Genomic DNA, 19,108 nt, shown 5'->3' on the forward strand with positions numbered 1-19,108 from the left:
ACAAAAATTAAAGTTTAAGGATGCTAAGTGATTCTAAATGAAAACTTAAGGGATCAAATATAGTATTTATCCTTTTTCTAATAAAACACATTTTATGGAGTAAAATTAAAAGTATAGAGAGCAAATGAAAAGGGTATTTTGTTGTGTCAATACTAAATTATTTTATTAGAAGAATTTTGCTACCTTTCATATTTTAAGAAAATAAATACGAGTATATGCATATTTCAAGGATGTAAAATGTATTTAAATTTGTACGTTAAGACACGAATAAAAGAAAGAAAATAATTAGAATTGATAATTGGAATGACTACTAGTACTCTCTTTTAGAGGTTAAATAACAAAAATACTTGCAGAAATAGACCAATAGGAACAAAAGCCTCAATTTTAAAAAATTATGACAGACCACATGCATTTTTCCAATAAAAATGGTGAATTTTTACTAAAAAATAATCAAAATTACAAAAATTAAATAGATGTATGACCAAAATACTAATTTAAAATATTAAAAGACGAAAATATCAAATAATCTAAATTACAGAACAAAAAATGCATTTAACCAATTACGAATCACTTTTCGTCCCACCACCGCCGTCACCAAACTCATTTCCTTTTACATCCACTGTTGGTTAGAGAGGCTGCAGCAGTGGGTTCATAGCAGGGTCTGGAAAATGCGGTTGGGGGAAAGAGGGTCAAGGTGGAGGAAGGGTGAAAGAGGCTTGGCTTTATAGTCTTAAAAGACAAAAACTCGAAAAGGAAATATTTTCGGCAGTTCATGGAGTCTGTATAGTCCAGAGATGTTTTTTCTAGTTGAATCTACTTGGCTTTCTGCTTCCATTACCACGTGCACTAATTGAATCTAGTTGGCCAATTGCGTTCACCTTACGTTGGTTGCTCATTAAACGAATAGCGGAAGAAACTCGAAATCAACTAAAACAACTAAATTAACTTTCAGAAATACGGAGAAAAAGCCAAATACTAATTTTGCCGTTAACATGTCCAAGTTAAAAGAAATTGAAATTAAATCTAGTTTATTATGGAAAAAGAGAAAAAAAAAAGGGAGGGGAGGGATTAGTCACAGCTATTTGATTCTATCTCTAATTTTCTTGATTCCTTCCTATGTCAAGAACTAGAATGAAAAAAAGGAAAATGTCAACGCTCCCCCGGAAAAAACCATTAATCTCTATCAATAAACCTGAAATGTAAAAAAGTTAAATGCCCAAATTTATACTCACTCACACAAATATTTGGTAATATTGCCTTATTGATTTTTTGTGCCTCCAAATTCAACATCAATATTGATTTCAACAACAGTGAATGTAACTTTCTCATCAATAAAAATTTTCCCAATTCCATTGATTTTTATTATCTACACTTCAGAAACTAAACTAACCAATATTCATGTGAAAAATCATGCAAGAAAATAGCATACAATGATCAAGCACTATACACATTCCAGTTTAATTCCAAAACTAAAACCCGAACGACAGCTCATATTACTTCGTCAATATTGATCAACCTGGTGGTGCTGGTGATGGGACTGCCAGGAGCCGCTCCTGCTCAGTGAGAGAGTGGCGGAAGTGGCAGCGGTGACCATATGGGCAGATGTCTCCGGCGAGCACCATGCGGCACACCTCGGTCTTGTAGCGTGGATGCCTGATCACCGGTCGCAGCTCCTTGATTCCGTGTGCAAACTGGCAGTTCTCCCCGTATGGACATGTACCAGTCTCTTGCCACTTGTTGCATAGCTCCGTTTTAAACATCCCTTGGTTGTACACGTCGAATTCCAGCGCTTCTTCTTCCTTTTTGGCCCCGGGTATACACACTCTTTGCTGCTTCGAGTTAGGATGAACAACCCAAGCAGAGAACCGCAATGAAAGAAATACGAACTAGAATTAGGATGCATGTGTAATGATAAATAAAGAACATTTATAGTAACTATCTGAGCAGCTAGAACTGGGGCTGATGTATACGTACGATTTTATATCTTTAATATGTCAAAATAATTGAATCTAATTAAAAGAAGCATTAATCACCACTTTTCACTAATATGCTTCTCAAGTATCAGATGCATATGTAATCAATCATCGAATTAAGGGAACGAATTTTAGATTAGGAACAGAGGTAAATGAAATCATAATTTTTCACCAAGTAAATAGAGATTACAGCCTTCCTTCGTTTCTTTTTCATTTTCTCCGCAGCTTTTGTTGCAGAAATGACTGATCGACTCGTATTGGCAATGTAAATTCGGGAATTAATAATATAATCTAGCGAGAAGTTAACTTTATGAGGTCAATAAAATTCAGAAACCGTTCCTGTTCAACGATATACATCAGAGATCGAGTTGACTCACCGATGCAGGACACGGTTCACTCACTGTTTTATGGCGAGATGTGTCCCGACCAGGGCGAGTCATCTTCAGATAACCTCTTGAACGCACCGAAATGCTCTTTGGAAGTGAGACTCTCTCAGTATTGATCCGCTCAACGCGATTGTGTTCAATAAGAGGTTGAGGAGAGGCCACATGAACGGGAAGCGGAACGGCAGAGGAGGGAGAAGCGATATTAAGACGGTTGAATTCTGAGAGAAGTCGATCGCGGGAGAAGAGCAAGGCCACGCGGTGCGACAGGTCGGCATTTGAGACGCGGAGAGAGTCATTTTCGCGGCGGAGAGCGTCAACCTCCTCGATGGAATCGTGAAGCTGCGAGAGGCAAAGTGTGTAACGGTTGTAGAGCTGCTGGTACTCGAGGATGCAGCTGGCATCATGAAGTCGGCGCTCGGTGTCACCACCGTCGAAGGAGGCGGTGTCGGAGATAGAGTTAGGCGAGTAGTTCTGAAAGAGCGACGAGTAAAAGGAGGCACTGGAGTTCAGGTAAGACGGCGAAGTAGGGGACAGAAACGGATTGCTCCGAGAGAAGTACAGCGGAGCCGAAGCGGCGGCGGAGGTGGTGGTGGTGGTGAGGGCGTCAAATGACACATTCTCGTTCTGCATTTTCTCCAGATAGAGAAACAATTATTGCTAAAGAAGAGAGAGTGAGATAATTGGGAATTAAACCAACAGGAGAGAGAATATAAAGCATGAGAAGAAAGCGCCGGTGTGTCCGGTGCACGAAAGATTTAAACTACAGAACAATCAGTAGCCGGAACGTTAAAGCGTGAGGTTGATCACAGGGGGCTCAGTTAGATTAGTAATGCTGGTGTAGGAGAGTGAGTTGCTTAGAATAAAAGCATTTAAATTTTTTGGCGGGGAAAGCTTGGCGAAGAAAATGCTTGGTGGGACCACGAAACCGTTGGAGAAGAGGCCTAACAGAATGATGAGGGGACATTGTGCAGTTAGTTGGAGTTCTTTGGTCCTAGAGAATTTCTTTTCCCCTTTCTTTTCTTAATTAAAAACTATTAAATTAATCATTTTATAAATTAATATGTTAAATATCAATGAAATATATTTTTAACTTAGTATTAAAAAATAAAATAAAAAAAATTGATCGAAAGTGTTATAAATAGATGAAACTCGATCTTATAATTTTTTTTTGGTAAAATTACAATTTTAATCTCATAGGATAAGGGTTCAACACCTTTAGTCATCTATTTTACACAATTTTAACATTGTCTTAAAATTAAACACATTTAGTCTTACATTCAAGTTTTCATCAAAAAACAGACAGCAATCACGCGTGCAATACACGTGTTTGTTAGCTTGATTGCTCACACAATGGATGGACACGCACATCGCACTTGTCCTTATCATTTATTTTTTGGCGAAAACTTGAAAACAGGACTAAATATATAAATTTATTCAATTTTGTGATCATTTTAAAAATCCCATAAAATTAAAAGTGTTTAATCCTCTATCTTATAGGACTTAAAATATAATTTTACCTTCTTTTTGTTAAATAAAAACATTGTATCAAACATTATACGGTTATAAAATCAAATTAATACATCAAGTATGTTTCAATAACTAGCTAGTAATGGAATCAAAGATAAAGAATGACAGAGGATTTATACACTTATTACTTTCTTAAACAAGAAAACATGAAGAAAAGGCAAGTGGGAGGGTTGTGGTGGTAAATTAACGTGGGATGCACGTACAGTAAGGTGGTGGAGGACTAGGAGGTCTGCACCAGAAGGGTTATTAGTTCCAAAAAATGAGAATCATCATAAGTTGGTTATAGAAATGGTTGCCTAACCAAACTCATCATACCTTCCTAATCATCAAATAGTTAGGACAGACTTTGCTTCTTTGCACAACTAAATCTCTATTTAAAAAAAAAATACAAATCAAAATGCTATCATAAAAATTAAATAATATAAATTACGAAACTAAAAATACATTTAACTCTTAACGTTACGTGTCTTCATATATTACAGAGCTAGGTGCCGATATATGATTATGTGCCTCTTGTTATTTATAACTTTTGCTTGAGCAATCAATCAACATTTTGCAAGATTCTTATTCAAATTAATTAGTTTGGTCAGATTGAACCAATATAATACATTTGTCACGTGAATTGATTACTTTTTTCAAACTTTAATTAAATTAACCAATTGTATGAGAAGTATATTACTTGTCATGTGATTGATTTAATTTGTCGACCTAACCAAATATTAGATAGAAATTTTTCCAAAAATTTCAAATGCACATAACTCCGTTCGCCATCCTACGTGGCTGTTGAACCGCTAAGGTATTGACAGGAAAAATTCATAATTTTTTATTTAAATGAACTTATAAACTTGAACAGTTGAAAAGTAAAAACAAATACAAACTATATCAGAAGCGTAGTGATGGACAAAATTTGAATTGGGGGGCTTCATTCTAGGAGGAAAAAGAAAAGGAAAAGAAAGAAAGAAATCCAAAATTTTCATCTCATTGTACTATTAATTGTTTCTTGTACTGTGTTGTTAAGAGGTTACATCAAACCAAAAATTGCAGTCTTCCATGGTTTCCTTATGGTAGAATAAAAAATTAAAGAGCACTTAACTTCAACTGCAAGAAACACCCTTTATTATTCTCCAAAGGTACATTACATGATGAATACCAAATACAGTTCAATTTTTGTGGGACAACACTTGTTTGGCACTCCCCTCTAAAATAGCACAACTCAAAAATTACTTACATTTGCAAAATGAAAAAATATAAAGAATTTTCAATTTCTCCTAAAAAACCAAAAATTCATGACAAGTGTTGGCTGCTGTAACCCAGCTCGAGAGAAGCCACCACGGACTTGTATATCTCAAAAACCAGCCTGTTCTCAAACTCAGTCCTCGAATAGGCCATGGGCGCGCCGCGAGCTTTCGGGATCCTCTTCGCGCCGAACACACTGGAGGTGTTGGAGTAGCCGGCGCTGGCGGCGAACCTCAGCATCATGTTGATGTAAGCGTTTTTGAGTTTGTACCAGAGTTTGAAGGGCGAAGCAGCCAGCCTGATGAGGCGCAGCTTCGGAGCGAGCCTGAGGCGCCATGAGCGATTCCTGCCGGCTCCGAGCCTGGCTACTTTGAGGTTTCTTCTGTTTGTAGGTGACAATCTGTTGTAACCTCTTCTTCTCCACTGCCTCCTCAGACTTGCACTGAATGGGATGCTCATTTCCATTTTGCTCAATTCTATCTGTATATATTGCGTATGTGTGTGTTGTGTGTGTTTGTGAGAGAGAGAGATGGAATTTGAGGCAACATTTGTGGCAGATTTTATAAGGGGAGGGGGAAAAGAACACTATTGAGGTCAAGAAAGCCGGTATGACAATTTTCTTGACTGCGTAGTATTAAATTAGTGAGAGTATTTATTTTAATTATTGATGATGATATAATGGTCAACTTTGAGCTACATTTATTATTTTATTTTGGTCAAAAATAAAACGCTGAAGAGTATGATTTTTAGCAAATTACTAAGTAGAGAATAATCAGACAAGTACCTCTCCGAAAATAATAATAATAATAATAGACATGTAAGAAAAGAATTATTCAATCATTCGAAAAATTCTAGCTCAAAAGCCGCTCAGTCAAATTCTAGAATTTTTTTTATACAGCAAGTGCAATATATACTTGTCATGTGATTGACATGCATATTGATGTGGATAGACGATAGGTGCAATCACAAAATAATTAACATATTTCTATCACAATTTAGTGTTGTGTATTATTTTTGCACGTAAGTTAGTCCAGTCCCTATTTCGGTTCTATTATTTTTTAACTCACCACGTTGCATAACATAATTTTAGAAAAAAATTATAATTTTAGTTCAATATATTGATTCCATTAAATTTCTTATAAAAATCAGTAACGGCCCTCAAGATTGAACAAAGCTCGTGTCATGCACGTAATATTTCTCCCAAAAGTTTAATTATAAAATTCAGGCATTGGATTAAAATTACAAATTTCTTGGAGCTATGAAATGCAATACAGCGAGTCCAAAAATAATGAAATCAAAATTCAAAAAAGTCTAACTTGTAGGACGTAAAATGTGTTTTTGGATCAAAGTAATACCCATGTTTTCATTACATATACTATAATATTTTAATTTTGAAAAGGACGACGTATGTAAATTAAAATATAATAAAAGATTATGAGGTGTTAAGAAAATGGTAGTGAAATGATGGGCATGGCATGTCATGTATATATATGGACTCTTCCCATCTCTATCTGCAGCTCCTCCAAGTTTGAACAGACAAAGAGTAATAATAATGTAATTGATGGGTTCTACATTAAATTAAAGTATATTATCTACAACTCCTAAAAATTAAAATTTTCAGGCCACCTGAAACTGCAAGTACTAAAACCTTATACCAAAATAAATTAAAATAAAAAGTTATATGTTGCATATATAGAACTTTCTCTTTTCCCATTTTAGAATAGAAAAAATGTATTTACATATATATATAAGAAGTAAATGTAGATATCAGATTTAGTCGAATTCAATCAATTTACACGTTTAGTTTTATGTAATTATTTTGAATCTGATCAAACTTAATTTAAATTAAAAATAATTGTAATACTTACTGTATAATTAGTTCTTAACTTATCAATTTGATTTGAGCTAAAGGCTGTCGTACACTTTTTACCGTGACACGTAGGTGACGAACTGTATGAGATTTACACGAGGGAACAAAAGGCTTTAATTCATTCACTAATCTCGGTAGTTGTGAAACATCTTCTAGGAATAGAACAAGAGGATCCGTGGCGCAATGGTAGCGCGTCTGACTCCAGATCAGAAGGTTGCGTGTTCGATTCACGTCGGGTTCAAACTCCCCGATTCAAGCGGTTCCCCAATACTTTTTGGGTCTGTCTGTCGCCCTTTCGGGCTTTGGGCTTCAATCACAAAGGTACGTATATAAAAAAATATATATCCCAATTTCTAAATATAAAAATTTATCATTTAAATTAATTTCGATCAAAATAATTTTAATTTTTTTAATAGTATCCCAATTACATATTTTCTCTCTTAATCCATTGTTCTATAATTCTTTTTCATCTTTTTATTCATATTTTTTTTCTTCATCTCATATCATAATTATTTTTTATATATTAATAAAAACTGGATGTGGCGATTGTTAATGTGTATATATTAAAACTTGATGTTGCTCCAACTTGCCTTATCATTGTCTGAATTTTCTAAGAAATTATAGCACCCCAATTTCATGTACACCCCATTATCTTGGACAAATGTTTTTTGTTTGTCAATTTTCAATATTTTTAAGTGAGACTTTTGTCTTTGTATTGTGTTTTGTGATGAGAATATTTCTAGATCATGATGTTTTATCACAGATTTTCTTACCAATAGATGTGGTAGAATGAAAATTGTTGAATTATAATTTTTCCTAATAACTTTTAAGGTAAAATACACTTTGTCCGGTAGATTATTCGTCATATGATATTTATTCTCTTAAATTAATAAATGTAATACTTATTCCTTTGGTTGGACAAAAATGTCCCTCATGTTTTGAACAATTATATTATTTTTAATATATTTTAGTATTTTGCACTTTAAATCATCACTAAATTATTTTTTAACTATTTTTTTTAATAAATGAAGAATTTAAATTACAAGTGGAGTGTATATATAGTAGATACATAATAAATATATAATATAAGGGCAATATTGTCTAAAAATTTAATTGTAAGGGATAAATGTTATATTTGTTAATTTAGAAAGATAATTGTTAGATGATGTATAGTTCAGGACGATATAAAGTGTATTTTATCCTAATTTTTAAAATGAAAAAATATGATATTTGCAATAATTTTTGTGTATGAAAAGACATTATAGAATAGATTTTCAAAAATTATGGTCCAATCTATCGAAAAAATTCCAACCAAACATGATTGCACAATTCGAAATAGTGTAAAAATGACAATGAACATTTGAAAACAAAATAAAAAAAGGTCTTAAGGCTCCAGCTTCATGAACTGAATATTTTGGCTCAAGCTTATGAAAAAAAATATTCTAATTAATATTTGAAATTATTATTCTGTAGAACATTTATTAATTATATGAGATTGATATTTAGTATCAATTTTAAGTAGTAAAACAAAAATATAATACATATTTATGTATTTTGCGTGTTCACAAAATAAATATAAAAACTACTTCCATTTATTAACTATTTATAATCCGTGAAATGTAGCGTGAATAACAACAGGATCCGTGGCGCAATGGTAGCGCGTCTGACTCCAGATCAGAAGGTTGCGTGTTCGATTCACGTCGGGTTCAAACCCCCGATCCAAACGGTCCACCATTTCTTTTGGCTCTGTAGTAGCCCCTCACGCCCATTCAGCCTTTTGAGTGTGCTTTGCCCAAACATCGTTTCCTTCCAGCCCATTTTATTTCCTAAATGTTTGAGTCCACCTCCTATTTGAAAATGAAAGTCCATTATATTTTTGAGTTAATTACACTTATTCTTCCATCAAAACGTATAATTTTATATTTTTTTAGAGTGTGTAAATTTAATTACTTTGCACTCTTCTTGGTGGATTATCTGTTTGAATGAAAGCATATATGATTACTTTCACGATCAAATTTCAGGTTAGGGTTCTTGGCAGACTATCTTGTAAGTCCGACAACCCAACTTCGCGTTGATAATTTTCACTTATGAGTTTGTTATGTTTCAATAAAAGTGCACTCTATTATAATATATTCGTTCGTTATGACTTTAGACGGTTGTCCACGACTTTGTTGTTATATTTTTTAAAATTGAGTTTTCGTATCCATTTCTTATCCCCATAAAGAGCATATCATTATTTTGGGTATTGAAAAATATATGTTAATTTTTAATTTTTGGTAATATTCTTATATAGAAATATCTGATTATATGTTCAATTGATTAATGACACATTTTTATTATACGTTAATGGACAGATGTGCTACAACTTGCTAGCCAAGGAGGTCATCTCATCACATATGCTTATACTATCATGGTCACTTTTTAGCCCTAATTATAATTGTTCTAGTAATTGTAAAATGACCATATATTCCAAAGTCTTACTAATGTAAGTTTATGCATACTATTGTATAAACTTCATTGATGCTTAATAACAACAATGTATTACACTTTTTTTTGTTCTATCTAATTAAAGGTACATTGATAAGAAGATGACAAGTGTTGAATATCTTCTCTGAAAAATAGATCATTATGCGTATGTTTTTATATCATTTTCCAGCTCGTTTATGATCTCAAGTTCTCGCACGAGCCTTGCGACTTGATCGGGTACTATTTGTTTGGCAGTTTGCTAGATAAATTGTGACAGAAATTAAGAAAATTATCAATAAAATAACATAGATGTCCTTAAAATAGGCATTTATTACAGGACAACCCAAAGACTCGCGCCCTGACCCGACTCAAAGGACCCAACTTTTTAAGACCGTTGATTTACTTAACATCCTATAAGATAGGATCAAAATATGTGGCACAATGCAAATGGACCCATTCAGATATTAAAAACACCTCATGTACAATTCATTTATGGTAAGTCATTTTATTACAGAAAAACCCGCATTAAAAACTTTAAGATGGTTATTTTATTCTATCTCGAACTCCTTCACTCACTTAGGCATCGGAGGATCTTAGTTGGGGACCCCACAACAAGTCTAAAGACCTGCTTTCTTTTCTCAAATCTCAAATTTTTCTAAGTATACAAGGTAGCTGATGACATATGATCCAAATCAAACTGCTTTGGAAAGTGTTTTTTCACTGGAGCTACTACAATGGATGCTTGAGCTTGTGTTTTTTCTTATTTTCATGCATATGAGCCTCGACAACAATCCAAAGACATATAACTCATGAGGTCATGTCTTTGTTTCCGAGCTATGATGAGTAGGATCTTGAGTTGGGGTGTGGCAAAAAAATTTGCACTTTGCAGACTGGTCATTATTTGCAACTTCATTAAAAGTAGGAACAAAAAATTACCAAGAGAGTAAGAATTGGTATTAAAATATATGAATAGAAATTATACTAAAATATTATTACGTAGAAAAGTGTAAGAAATTACTAAAATGTTGATGCAGTTCATTCCCGTATATTGAATTTCATTGTCGTTCGAAGGATGAAACAAGAGGATCCGTGGCGCAATGGTAGCGCGTCTGACTCCAGATCAGAAGGTTGCGTGTTCGATTCACGTCGGGTTCAAACTCCCCGATTCATACGGTTCCATATCTGTTTTGCGGTGTGAAGTGTAAACATAATTTCCTCTCATCCCCTATTTGAAAATCAATTTATTGGAACTTGGATTTCTCTTCCACCATAAACTTTTATAATTTCCAACCTTTAAGGCCCATTCACTTCCATATTTCGTTATTCTTTTTATCAGAATTGATATTATATATATTATTCAACAACAACAATTTAGCAGTATCATGTCCTTTTTCTCAACCTAAAATTTCAATTGCCTGTCACTTATGAATACTAATAATTATAACAAATCCACGTAAATTCATACAATTTAGTTGGTATACTCAAATGTGTGTACTTAATTTTAAATTTAAAAAAAAATATTACAATTGGATAAATAAAAATATTTTAAAAAACAGAAGAAAAATATGAAAATTTATTGGAAAGGGAGTGAGAGAGAGGAGAAGGAGATGTGGAAATTGAAGAGAGAGAGAGAGAGAGAGAGAATAAAAATAAAAAATGAGTCTAAATAGATAAAGATAAACCATCTTCTTGTTGAACTACACAAGTAAATAAGCAGCGCAAATTCCAGAAACACTGCACCAACATAAGCCGGAGTGTACAGTAAAAATCAGCCTGCCTATACATTCCAAACATGAGAGAAAAACCCATTTACATCAATGGTTTTCACAAGGCTGAATCAAGTTCCCTGTGGAAATGGAAGGGAATCGATTTCCAAACCAGCAAGTCCGAGAACAAGCTCTATGCCGTGCCTGAATTCTTCTACGAAAGCGGCCGGAGGACAGAGGAGGCCGTCTTGGGTCCCGGTGTCGGCGCCGGAATCGGCTGCGGCGTCGGCCTGGGGCTGGGAGTAGTGGGCGGAGCGGGGCTCGGCGGGTGGGGGTGGAACCATCTGAGTATGGTGTTTGGGATTGGAATTGGATGCGGCGTAGGTGTTGGAGTCGGGTACGGGCAGGGCGTTGGGGGTGGGTTCAGCTTAGAGTCTCTCAGATCTCATCTCTTCAACCCCAAACCCAAATCTAAGAAGAAGCGGGTCAAGGTTCAGATCTGAAATTTTTTATGTTTATTTTCGTTGCTCCTTGCTTTTTGCTGATTGATGAAAATGGAAAATGGAAACTATTTTTGGTTTGATTTGATGTATTTATATTTTTCAAGATAAGATAAAACACACTCATTATTTATTTTTGTGTTTTTACATTTTATCTGTGTATTTATTTTATTTTTTAACTTTCTATATATAATACATATATACAATATAAAAGAGATATAATTTAATAAAAAAATAGTGATTTTATCTCCAAAAAATGCAATGTTAAATATGCAATATTTATATTACATATTTATATATAAAACGATATGATTTGACAATGAAAAGTAATTTTTATCTTCCAAATCCCAACGTCAAACCTACACTACTTATTTTAAAATATTTTAAATTATCTCAAAATACAAATTCAAACACTATGTAAATGATCCCAACTAGACAACGCCACAGCCTTTTCTCTATTTTTTCGGAAAGGTAAATTGCAAATTCTCTATGATTTTCCAAGTGATTGCAATGCTATAGGTCCACTTTCACGAAAAATTCTAATTAAAAAAAAAATTGATTGATCTAAATTAATTATGCAATAAATATATAAATTATGTATCAATTATACAATAAATATATCAACTCTGGTTAAAACTTCCCCACTCTTCGAAGTGGCTGAATTGGTATATTACGATTATAAATGGCAAATATTGGTTAGGTATGTTAAAAGGGTACTTATTAAAAATATATGGTTGGCTGAAATGTTGACCTATTAGAAGTGAGGGGTAAACGTTAAGTTGCTTTAGGTAAGGCATGCTTACCATATAAATCGAATTTGTAAAATTTTGTTACTTGGTTACTACCACCATTCACGAATTAAGAATGAATCTCAAAATATCACCAGCCCAGAGTGTAATATCCCAAATCTCATTAGAACAAGAATCCAGCTTGTTGCTGTGACTGTAAATATGGATTCAGCTCGGGTTTTGTATTTGCACTGTATATATAGAGGTAGCTGATCTGCATTAATCAAATTCTAATTTGTCATTTAACAAACATCTCAACAAAATGCCGTAATATCTATGTTTAGAATTAGGATTTAGAAGTTACACAAATGATGTGCATATTAAAAATCTACCAGAAATAAGTTGTGTATGTTCAGAGACATATTGCACTTATCTCTGGCTGCTACATCCTCTTCAACTTTTTTTCTAAATAGCATCTGTGACAACACTTCCAAGAACCCATATGTATGAATATAGCAAACTGTTCCCCTGCCATGTTTAATTTAACTGTGCAGTTAAGGAAACATCAAATGGGCTAGGTAATGTGTTTGATTTGATGGATTTGAGATAGAGATCTTAAATCACGATAATTAGATAACTTGGATTTGCATAATTTGTATTGTAAATAATTCAAATACTTCAACCTTTCAAATTCTTTTGTTACATCAAAAAAGTCGTTAAAATCCTTTATCCACCTCAAATCCATATATTTTACTCCAAATGTAGCTGCAAAATAGAGCACTCGAGTACTAGACAACACGAATAATTTTGTTAAAATGTATTTCTAGAAGAGTTGAATCATGTCGGATACTGGGATCAGCACTCCAAAATCGACATCAACATTGCAGACCTCAAAAGACAATATAAATTGTCTTCCACAACTGAATTGATGAGACCCAAACTCGTACTATCTACAAGTTTGATGTTCATCTAGCTGATAAAGATCTTATACAAAACAGGCTCATAAATACCATGAAGATGGAATCACCAAATAGAAGTTCTCACACCAACTGTGATCACAAGGGCTTGTCTTCGATACAAACTAGCACTTATGAAAATAGCAAGTAACTGAAATTATCCTAGCATAGTCCTCATCAAATTTGATCTTAATCGAAATAAGAACAGTTGTTGCGAAAAATACAGCACAGTGTAAGATTAACGGAAACCAATGTATAGGTAGAATCTCAATGGACAACAGAGTAACAACCATACCTTTCATCTCATTTGTCATAAAAAATTCCTTCCCCCCAATAATCGAGACTAATGGTCACTTATCCTTCAACAAATAAGCAACCGCAAGCTCATTTACCAAACTACGGAGAATCCAGAAAGGGGCAATTTCTAGGAGAAATCATCAATCATTAATCAAAATCTCCTTCTAACAAATATTCGTTTGTTCAGTTCAAGATACCACTACATCTACAAAATTAGACGTGATATCGACAACAAAAACAAATAAAAAAGGAAAACAGAAGGAATAAAAAGCCCAACTAATCAATAGATTGCAGCGAGGGCGCACCAGCAGCGGCCGCGGCCACGGCCACGTCATCCACCGTGAATTTGCCCTTATCCTTGTCCAGCGCCCTGCCCTTGGCCTTCCTATCGATCAAATCCTTGCGATCCTTATCAAGCTTCAGCTTAGTGATTACAACTTTGGAGGGGTGGACGCCCACGTTGACGGTCGACCCGTTCACCTTCTCGCGGGTGATCCGTTCAACATGGATGACCCATTTCTTGCGGTACACCTGAACGATTTTGCCCTCGCGGCCCTTGTAGGTGCCCCGCACCACCTGCACCTCGTCGTCTTTGCGCACCGGCATGGATCTGACGCTGTACTTGTTGCGGAGGTCAGCCGCCAGAGGCGCGCTCATTATGACGCGGCGGGCGCTGGATGGCGCCGTGAAATGCGCCTTCCGTGACTTCCGCCGGGAGCTTGAGACACGCGGGTTGTACTTCATTTGTCGAAGATTTTGCGTGCAACAGATGGGAATGGGATGAGAGCTGCTCTAAGTTGCGACGGAGTGTGGAAGAACAAAGGGATTGAATTCCAAATTAGGGCTTTGGAGATGTGAGAAAAGTCAGCTTTAATTACAATTTTAGCCCCTTTTTGGTTTTCCGTTTTCCATTTTCCATTTCTCCTCATGAATCTATATTATCTTTTTTCACGACAAGGTAAAAAGAAAATTATGTTTTTAGTAGAACAAATTAAAAAGTTACAAGTCATTTAACATTAGAATAAAATGAGTAATTGATAAATAACTTAAAATGCAATTTTTATAAAATATTAATAATAATGTATGATTAAATAACAAGCGAGAACCGGGTGAATCAAATATAAATTAATTATATTCAAAAGATTGTAAATTTTTTGGATAGGTACAAATAATTATATACTTATTTAAATTTAAATAAAAGAATATAAGTAACATCATAATATTGTTATAATAAATTCATCCAACTTATTTTATTAAAAGAATATAAAGTGTTTTATTTCAATGTAAATTTAAATACAATACGTTCTATGTAACCATATACGGAAAAAGTCGTCGTAAGATGGGCTCATCTTTGATCAAGACGATGTCGTATTCAAGCTCCTACTCTTAAGAGAAATGCAAGAAACGAAAAAAAATGTTCAACACAAAATTACAAGAAGTGGACAGACATCAACATATTCGAGCAACAACCAAAACAACTATGCAGCAAGACAAATTACAAGGCAAAAATTTCATATTTGGTCCAATTAGATAGGGGTATTGCACATATATGATATTTTAAATCATCCTAACAAACGAACGTTAAAAAATGGATTAAAAAGCAGAACCCGTTTGGTTGTGTTTTCAGTCACCTTATTTTCACTTTACACTATTTGGGTAGTGGGGATTTTGTTTGGTCAAGCAATTTTCATTGAAATGACACTTCTATTTTGTATATAAATATTTTGAAATTATAGCTCCACATGCATTGGTCATCCAAATTAATTAGCAAAGTTGTCGGCCATGTCTTTTTTTGTCATAGCCTTCAAATCAATTAAGCCTTGATTTCTCTCCCAAAATGTCTTTTTATGTGAGGATCACATGCAACTTTTCTATCCATTTTATAATTTTACTACAACTTATGTTTCGTTCCCATCGAACTAGATATTATAAATCGACTACCGCAAATCAATAGTGCATCCATAAAAAATGCTGAAAATTTATATTTTTTTTCTAAACTAGAAATTCGTACCATTTAAATAAGAAAATTTAACAAAATAAGTATTGAATTACTGCAGTGGTGGGTTTTTAGAAGATAGAATTGGGATACACTCGAAAATGGAGAATGAATTTTAAGAAATATATTAATTTCGAGCACTTGTTGGCGGGCAAAACGGAGCTATCCACCGTGACCTGAGACGTAAGAGAAGGGGGCAGCACATTAAACAATTTAGGATACATATTTTCGTCACAATCAACAATCGTTAATCGTTTATAAATTTTTTGCCAATTTAAAAATAGGTTTATTGTAATTTATTCTCATATGATATTAAAAATAAGCAAATTACTCCCTTATAAAAAATAAATAGCATGTTACCTGTGTTTTAAGAAAAAGAAGCAAGGTAAATTGATTCAATTTTAAAAATATAAGAAGGTAAATTGCTGCATTTTAAGAAATACAGAAGGATAAATTATTTTTTTATTTTACATAAAAGGATAATATATGTAGGTAATTGCAATTTATCCGTTTATAATATATATATATATATGTATATATATATTTCATTCTTGCATGGCCTGAAAAGAGTAAAGAATTTCCCGCCTTTCTCCCAAAGATAAAGGCAAAAAAGAAAAAGTAGGTTAAAAAGTCGTATAAAAGACGGTTTCAGAAGTGGAATATTGTTGCATAATACTTACCGAAGAAGCGTGTTAAGTGCCACCAAAAATATAAAATTGGAAATAAAAAAGAAAATTGGAAATCGTGTTATTCAATCTTTTCTTATTTTAATGTCGCTGGTGTCACATAGAGAAGAAGACACAGCGTCGACACATACAAACAAATTATTAAAAAATACGGTGAATAGTAATTTACCTCATGTGATATTGTAAATAAGTAAATTATCTTCTCATGAAGAAAAAAAAATAAAAATTATCCCTCTATATTTTTTAAATGAAACAATTTACCTTCCTGTCTAAAGAAGTAAATTGTTTCATTTTAAAAAATATAAAAATATATAATATGTTTTCTTAATCCATTTTGTTTATTATCTAGGCTTTATTACCTAATTTCAGTATTTTCGAAACTCTAATACGAAAAGATCCATCATGGTAGTTCGATTATTTTTATGTATGTGGCTCACGTGAAATTGTGTGAGCTCTCTCTGTGTTTCTAATACATCTTTTGCTATCTTAATGTTTTTATGACCTTATACACTTTTCTTCTAGCTTTAACATTTTGAAATCTTTACAATGCTGTTTTGGTAGTAATTTGTTTTGTAGGTCACATAGCTGAGAGATTTAATGCATATATTACTCATTGTGGACAGTAAATCCTTATATTCACCCTAAATACCTTAACTTGATAAATCCAAATATAAAAGCTATGAAAACATAAAAAGAGAAAAAAATATCACATATATGTCAAGTAATATTAAATTATCCCATTCAGAATATATATTGATTACATAATAAATATAATAACTATGTTTTTATACAATATTGATAAATTTTGAATTTTTATATTAGATTGTTTTTTTTAAATTTCATTAATTCAATACAAATATTACTTGTATTATCACTTAACGCCAGGCTCATCCATTTTTAAGTGTTCTTTATTAAATTAATTGTAATTTATATAAAATACATCTAAGAAAATATTATTGATGCCCATAAAAATAGGATGATTCAAAGAGATTTAAGCGGTCCAAAGAAAAGAAAAAGATCACAACAGTCTAATAAAATGCAAGGCCCAAGGTGCCTCCCAAGAGGCTCGATTCATGTAAGGACCCAAAGTGCTCATAGGAAACTTAAGCCGAATAGAGCCCAAGAGAAGTAGACAGGAGATTGGCCAAAAAATAAATTGGCGAAAAGAAGCACAATCAACATATATTTAAAAAAGCACATATCCAAGAGGGTCTCACAGTTGAAAAGGAAGTTTAGGAACTTAGCATCCTCTAATCAAAGTTAAAGTTCATATCCCATGGTGTTCATGGGCGTCATAAGTGTATCAATGTAGGATCGCTAAAGGCGCATCTCACATAATTAGTTAAGTATCATCTACCTCAGAAGTAACCTTTAAACCTAAATGTTTGGACTCCACTTGGGGGAAGACGTATCCTCAAACACCTCACCTAAAATCTCATAAGGCATTCTTATCCCCCAAGATACACTTATCCGCAGCACGCTCCAACCGTCATTGAGAATCGCGGATTTCCCAATTGTTGGAAGATTACTTTCCACCGAATTTGTGAGGAATTTAATCTTACCAAACTACTTTGAGATCATGTTCCACCAAATCCATGAAAATCCTCCATTGAATCCACGGGAAATTCAATCTTCTCCAACCGACTGATAGTTACTTATAAATTGAAAGCTCCACAATGAACTCCAGTGGAAAGAAAAGCTTTGATTTCATACTTAAAAGTTTTATTTTAATGTCAACCTCTCATTTGTACGTGTATTTATTTTCTTACATTGTATTTCATTACTTTACCCTAATTAAACCGAACCATTATTTTCTATTCGAATCAATTATAATATATATTATATATACTAAAAAATTTTGATATTTGCTATGATTTGATATATAAAAAAGAAAAAAATCATATCCAATATCAATCTATAAAAAAAAACAACTGCCGAATATCAAATCAAACTTTTGATTCAATATTCAATACGTACTGAATTTTCAATTTCTATCTATTAATCAAATAATACACACCTGCTTGAACACAACAACAGTAAAATGTAATTGGAGGGTTAAAAATAAAAAAGAATTGGTTGATACATAGGGTGGGGTGTGAACTGAGATGTCATATGAGCAATTCCATAATCCAAGAAAGAAAGAATTGTGTTTTCGCTTTTTTTCAAAATAAGATAAAATATATTCAATATTTATTTTTGTATTTTTATATTTTATCTGTGTGTTTTTTTATTTTTTATATATAATATAAAAGAGATATAATTTGATAATAAACAATAATTTTTATTTTTAAAAAATACAATATTTAGGCTCACTGGATTTGCGCTTTTCCCAAGAAAGAAACACCTCCAATTCTCTCACCACAATTACGTACGTCTCACTCTCTCACCTTAGCTGTCTAACTCGGCCCCCTATTTTATTTTATTTCATTAATTTAAATTAATCAACTCGTACGGTAGTAGAAGTCAATTACCACTGTACACCACACCAACTGTTAAAAATTAAGTCTCGATCCCTCATGACCGTCTGATCAACCCGATAGCTGTGTTGTGTCCAGATGTATATACATAACTTCCATTTCCCACGTCTTTCACCATTTCTTATGCCCTTTTCTTGTCCTAACCTGAGATACAGTTAAAAATTAAATTAACGATGTATTCTTCTAAAATTTATTATAATGTTATAAATATTTTTTAATTATTTAAAATATTTAAATATTTTTGAAATTGATAATTGTTTGACGACTACCCTTCTGTAAAAGATTATTACCAAGAGTATTTGTT

The 19,108-nt window shown here is 33.2% G+C and overlaps 4 protein-coding genes and 3 non-coding genes across 7 annotated transcripts; 4 read left to right on the forward strand and 3 right to left on the reverse strand.

The window, feature by feature from the left end:
* LOC105178342 (zinc finger CCCH domain-containing protein 14) lies at positions 1,293-3,165 on the reverse strand. The gene is made up of 2 exons (XM_011101809.2): positions 2,351-3,165; positions 1,293-1,829 (listed from the first exon to the last, which is right to left on the reverse strand). Exons 1-2 carry the CDS (start codon positions 2,987-2,989, stop codon positions 1,512-1,514), a joined length of 957 nt encoding a protein of 318 aa, XP_011100111.1. The 5' UTR covers positions 2,990-3,165; the 3' UTR covers positions 1,293-1,511.
* On the reverse strand, positions 5,171-5,587 carry LOC105178343. The gene has a single exon (XM_011101810.1). The coding sequence runs from the start codon at positions 5,585-5,587 to the stop codon at positions 5,171-5,173; it is 417 nt and encodes a 138-aa protein (XP_011100112.1).
* On the forward strand, positions 7,162-7,233 carry TRNAW-CCA. Its single transcript has one exon. It is a non-coding gene; the product is annotated as a tRNA-Trp (tRNA).
* TRNAW-CCA lies at positions 8,630-8,701 on the forward strand. Its single transcript has one exon. It is a non-coding gene; the product is annotated as a tRNA-Trp (tRNA).
* Positions 10,542-10,613, forward strand: TRNAW-CCA. Its single transcript has one exon. It is a non-coding gene; the product is annotated as a tRNA-Trp (tRNA).
* Positions 11,251-11,667, forward strand: LOC105178344 (protein TRIGALACTOSYLDIACYLGLYCEROL 5, chloroplastic). The gene has a single exon (XM_011101811.1). The coding sequence runs from the start codon at positions 11,251-11,253 to the stop codon at positions 11,665-11,667; it is 417 nt and encodes a 138-aa protein (XP_011100113.1).
* LOC105177918 (60S ribosomal protein L26-1) lies at positions 13,632-14,509 on the reverse strand. Its single transcript, XM_011101219.2, has one exon. It carries the CDS (start codon positions 14,387-14,389, stop codon positions 13,922-13,924), a length of 468 nt encoding a protein of 155 aa, XP_011099521.1. The 5' UTR covers positions 14,390-14,509; the 3' UTR covers positions 13,632-13,921.

The sequence above is a fragment of the Sesamum indicum genome, linkage group LG15 (assembly GCF_000512975.1).
Source record: "Sesamum indicum cultivar Zhongzhi No. 13 linkage group LG15, S_indicum_v1.0, whole genome shotgun sequence".
NCBI lineage: Eukaryota > Viridiplantae > Streptophyta > Magnoliopsida > Lamiales > Pedaliaceae > Sesamum > Sesamum indicum.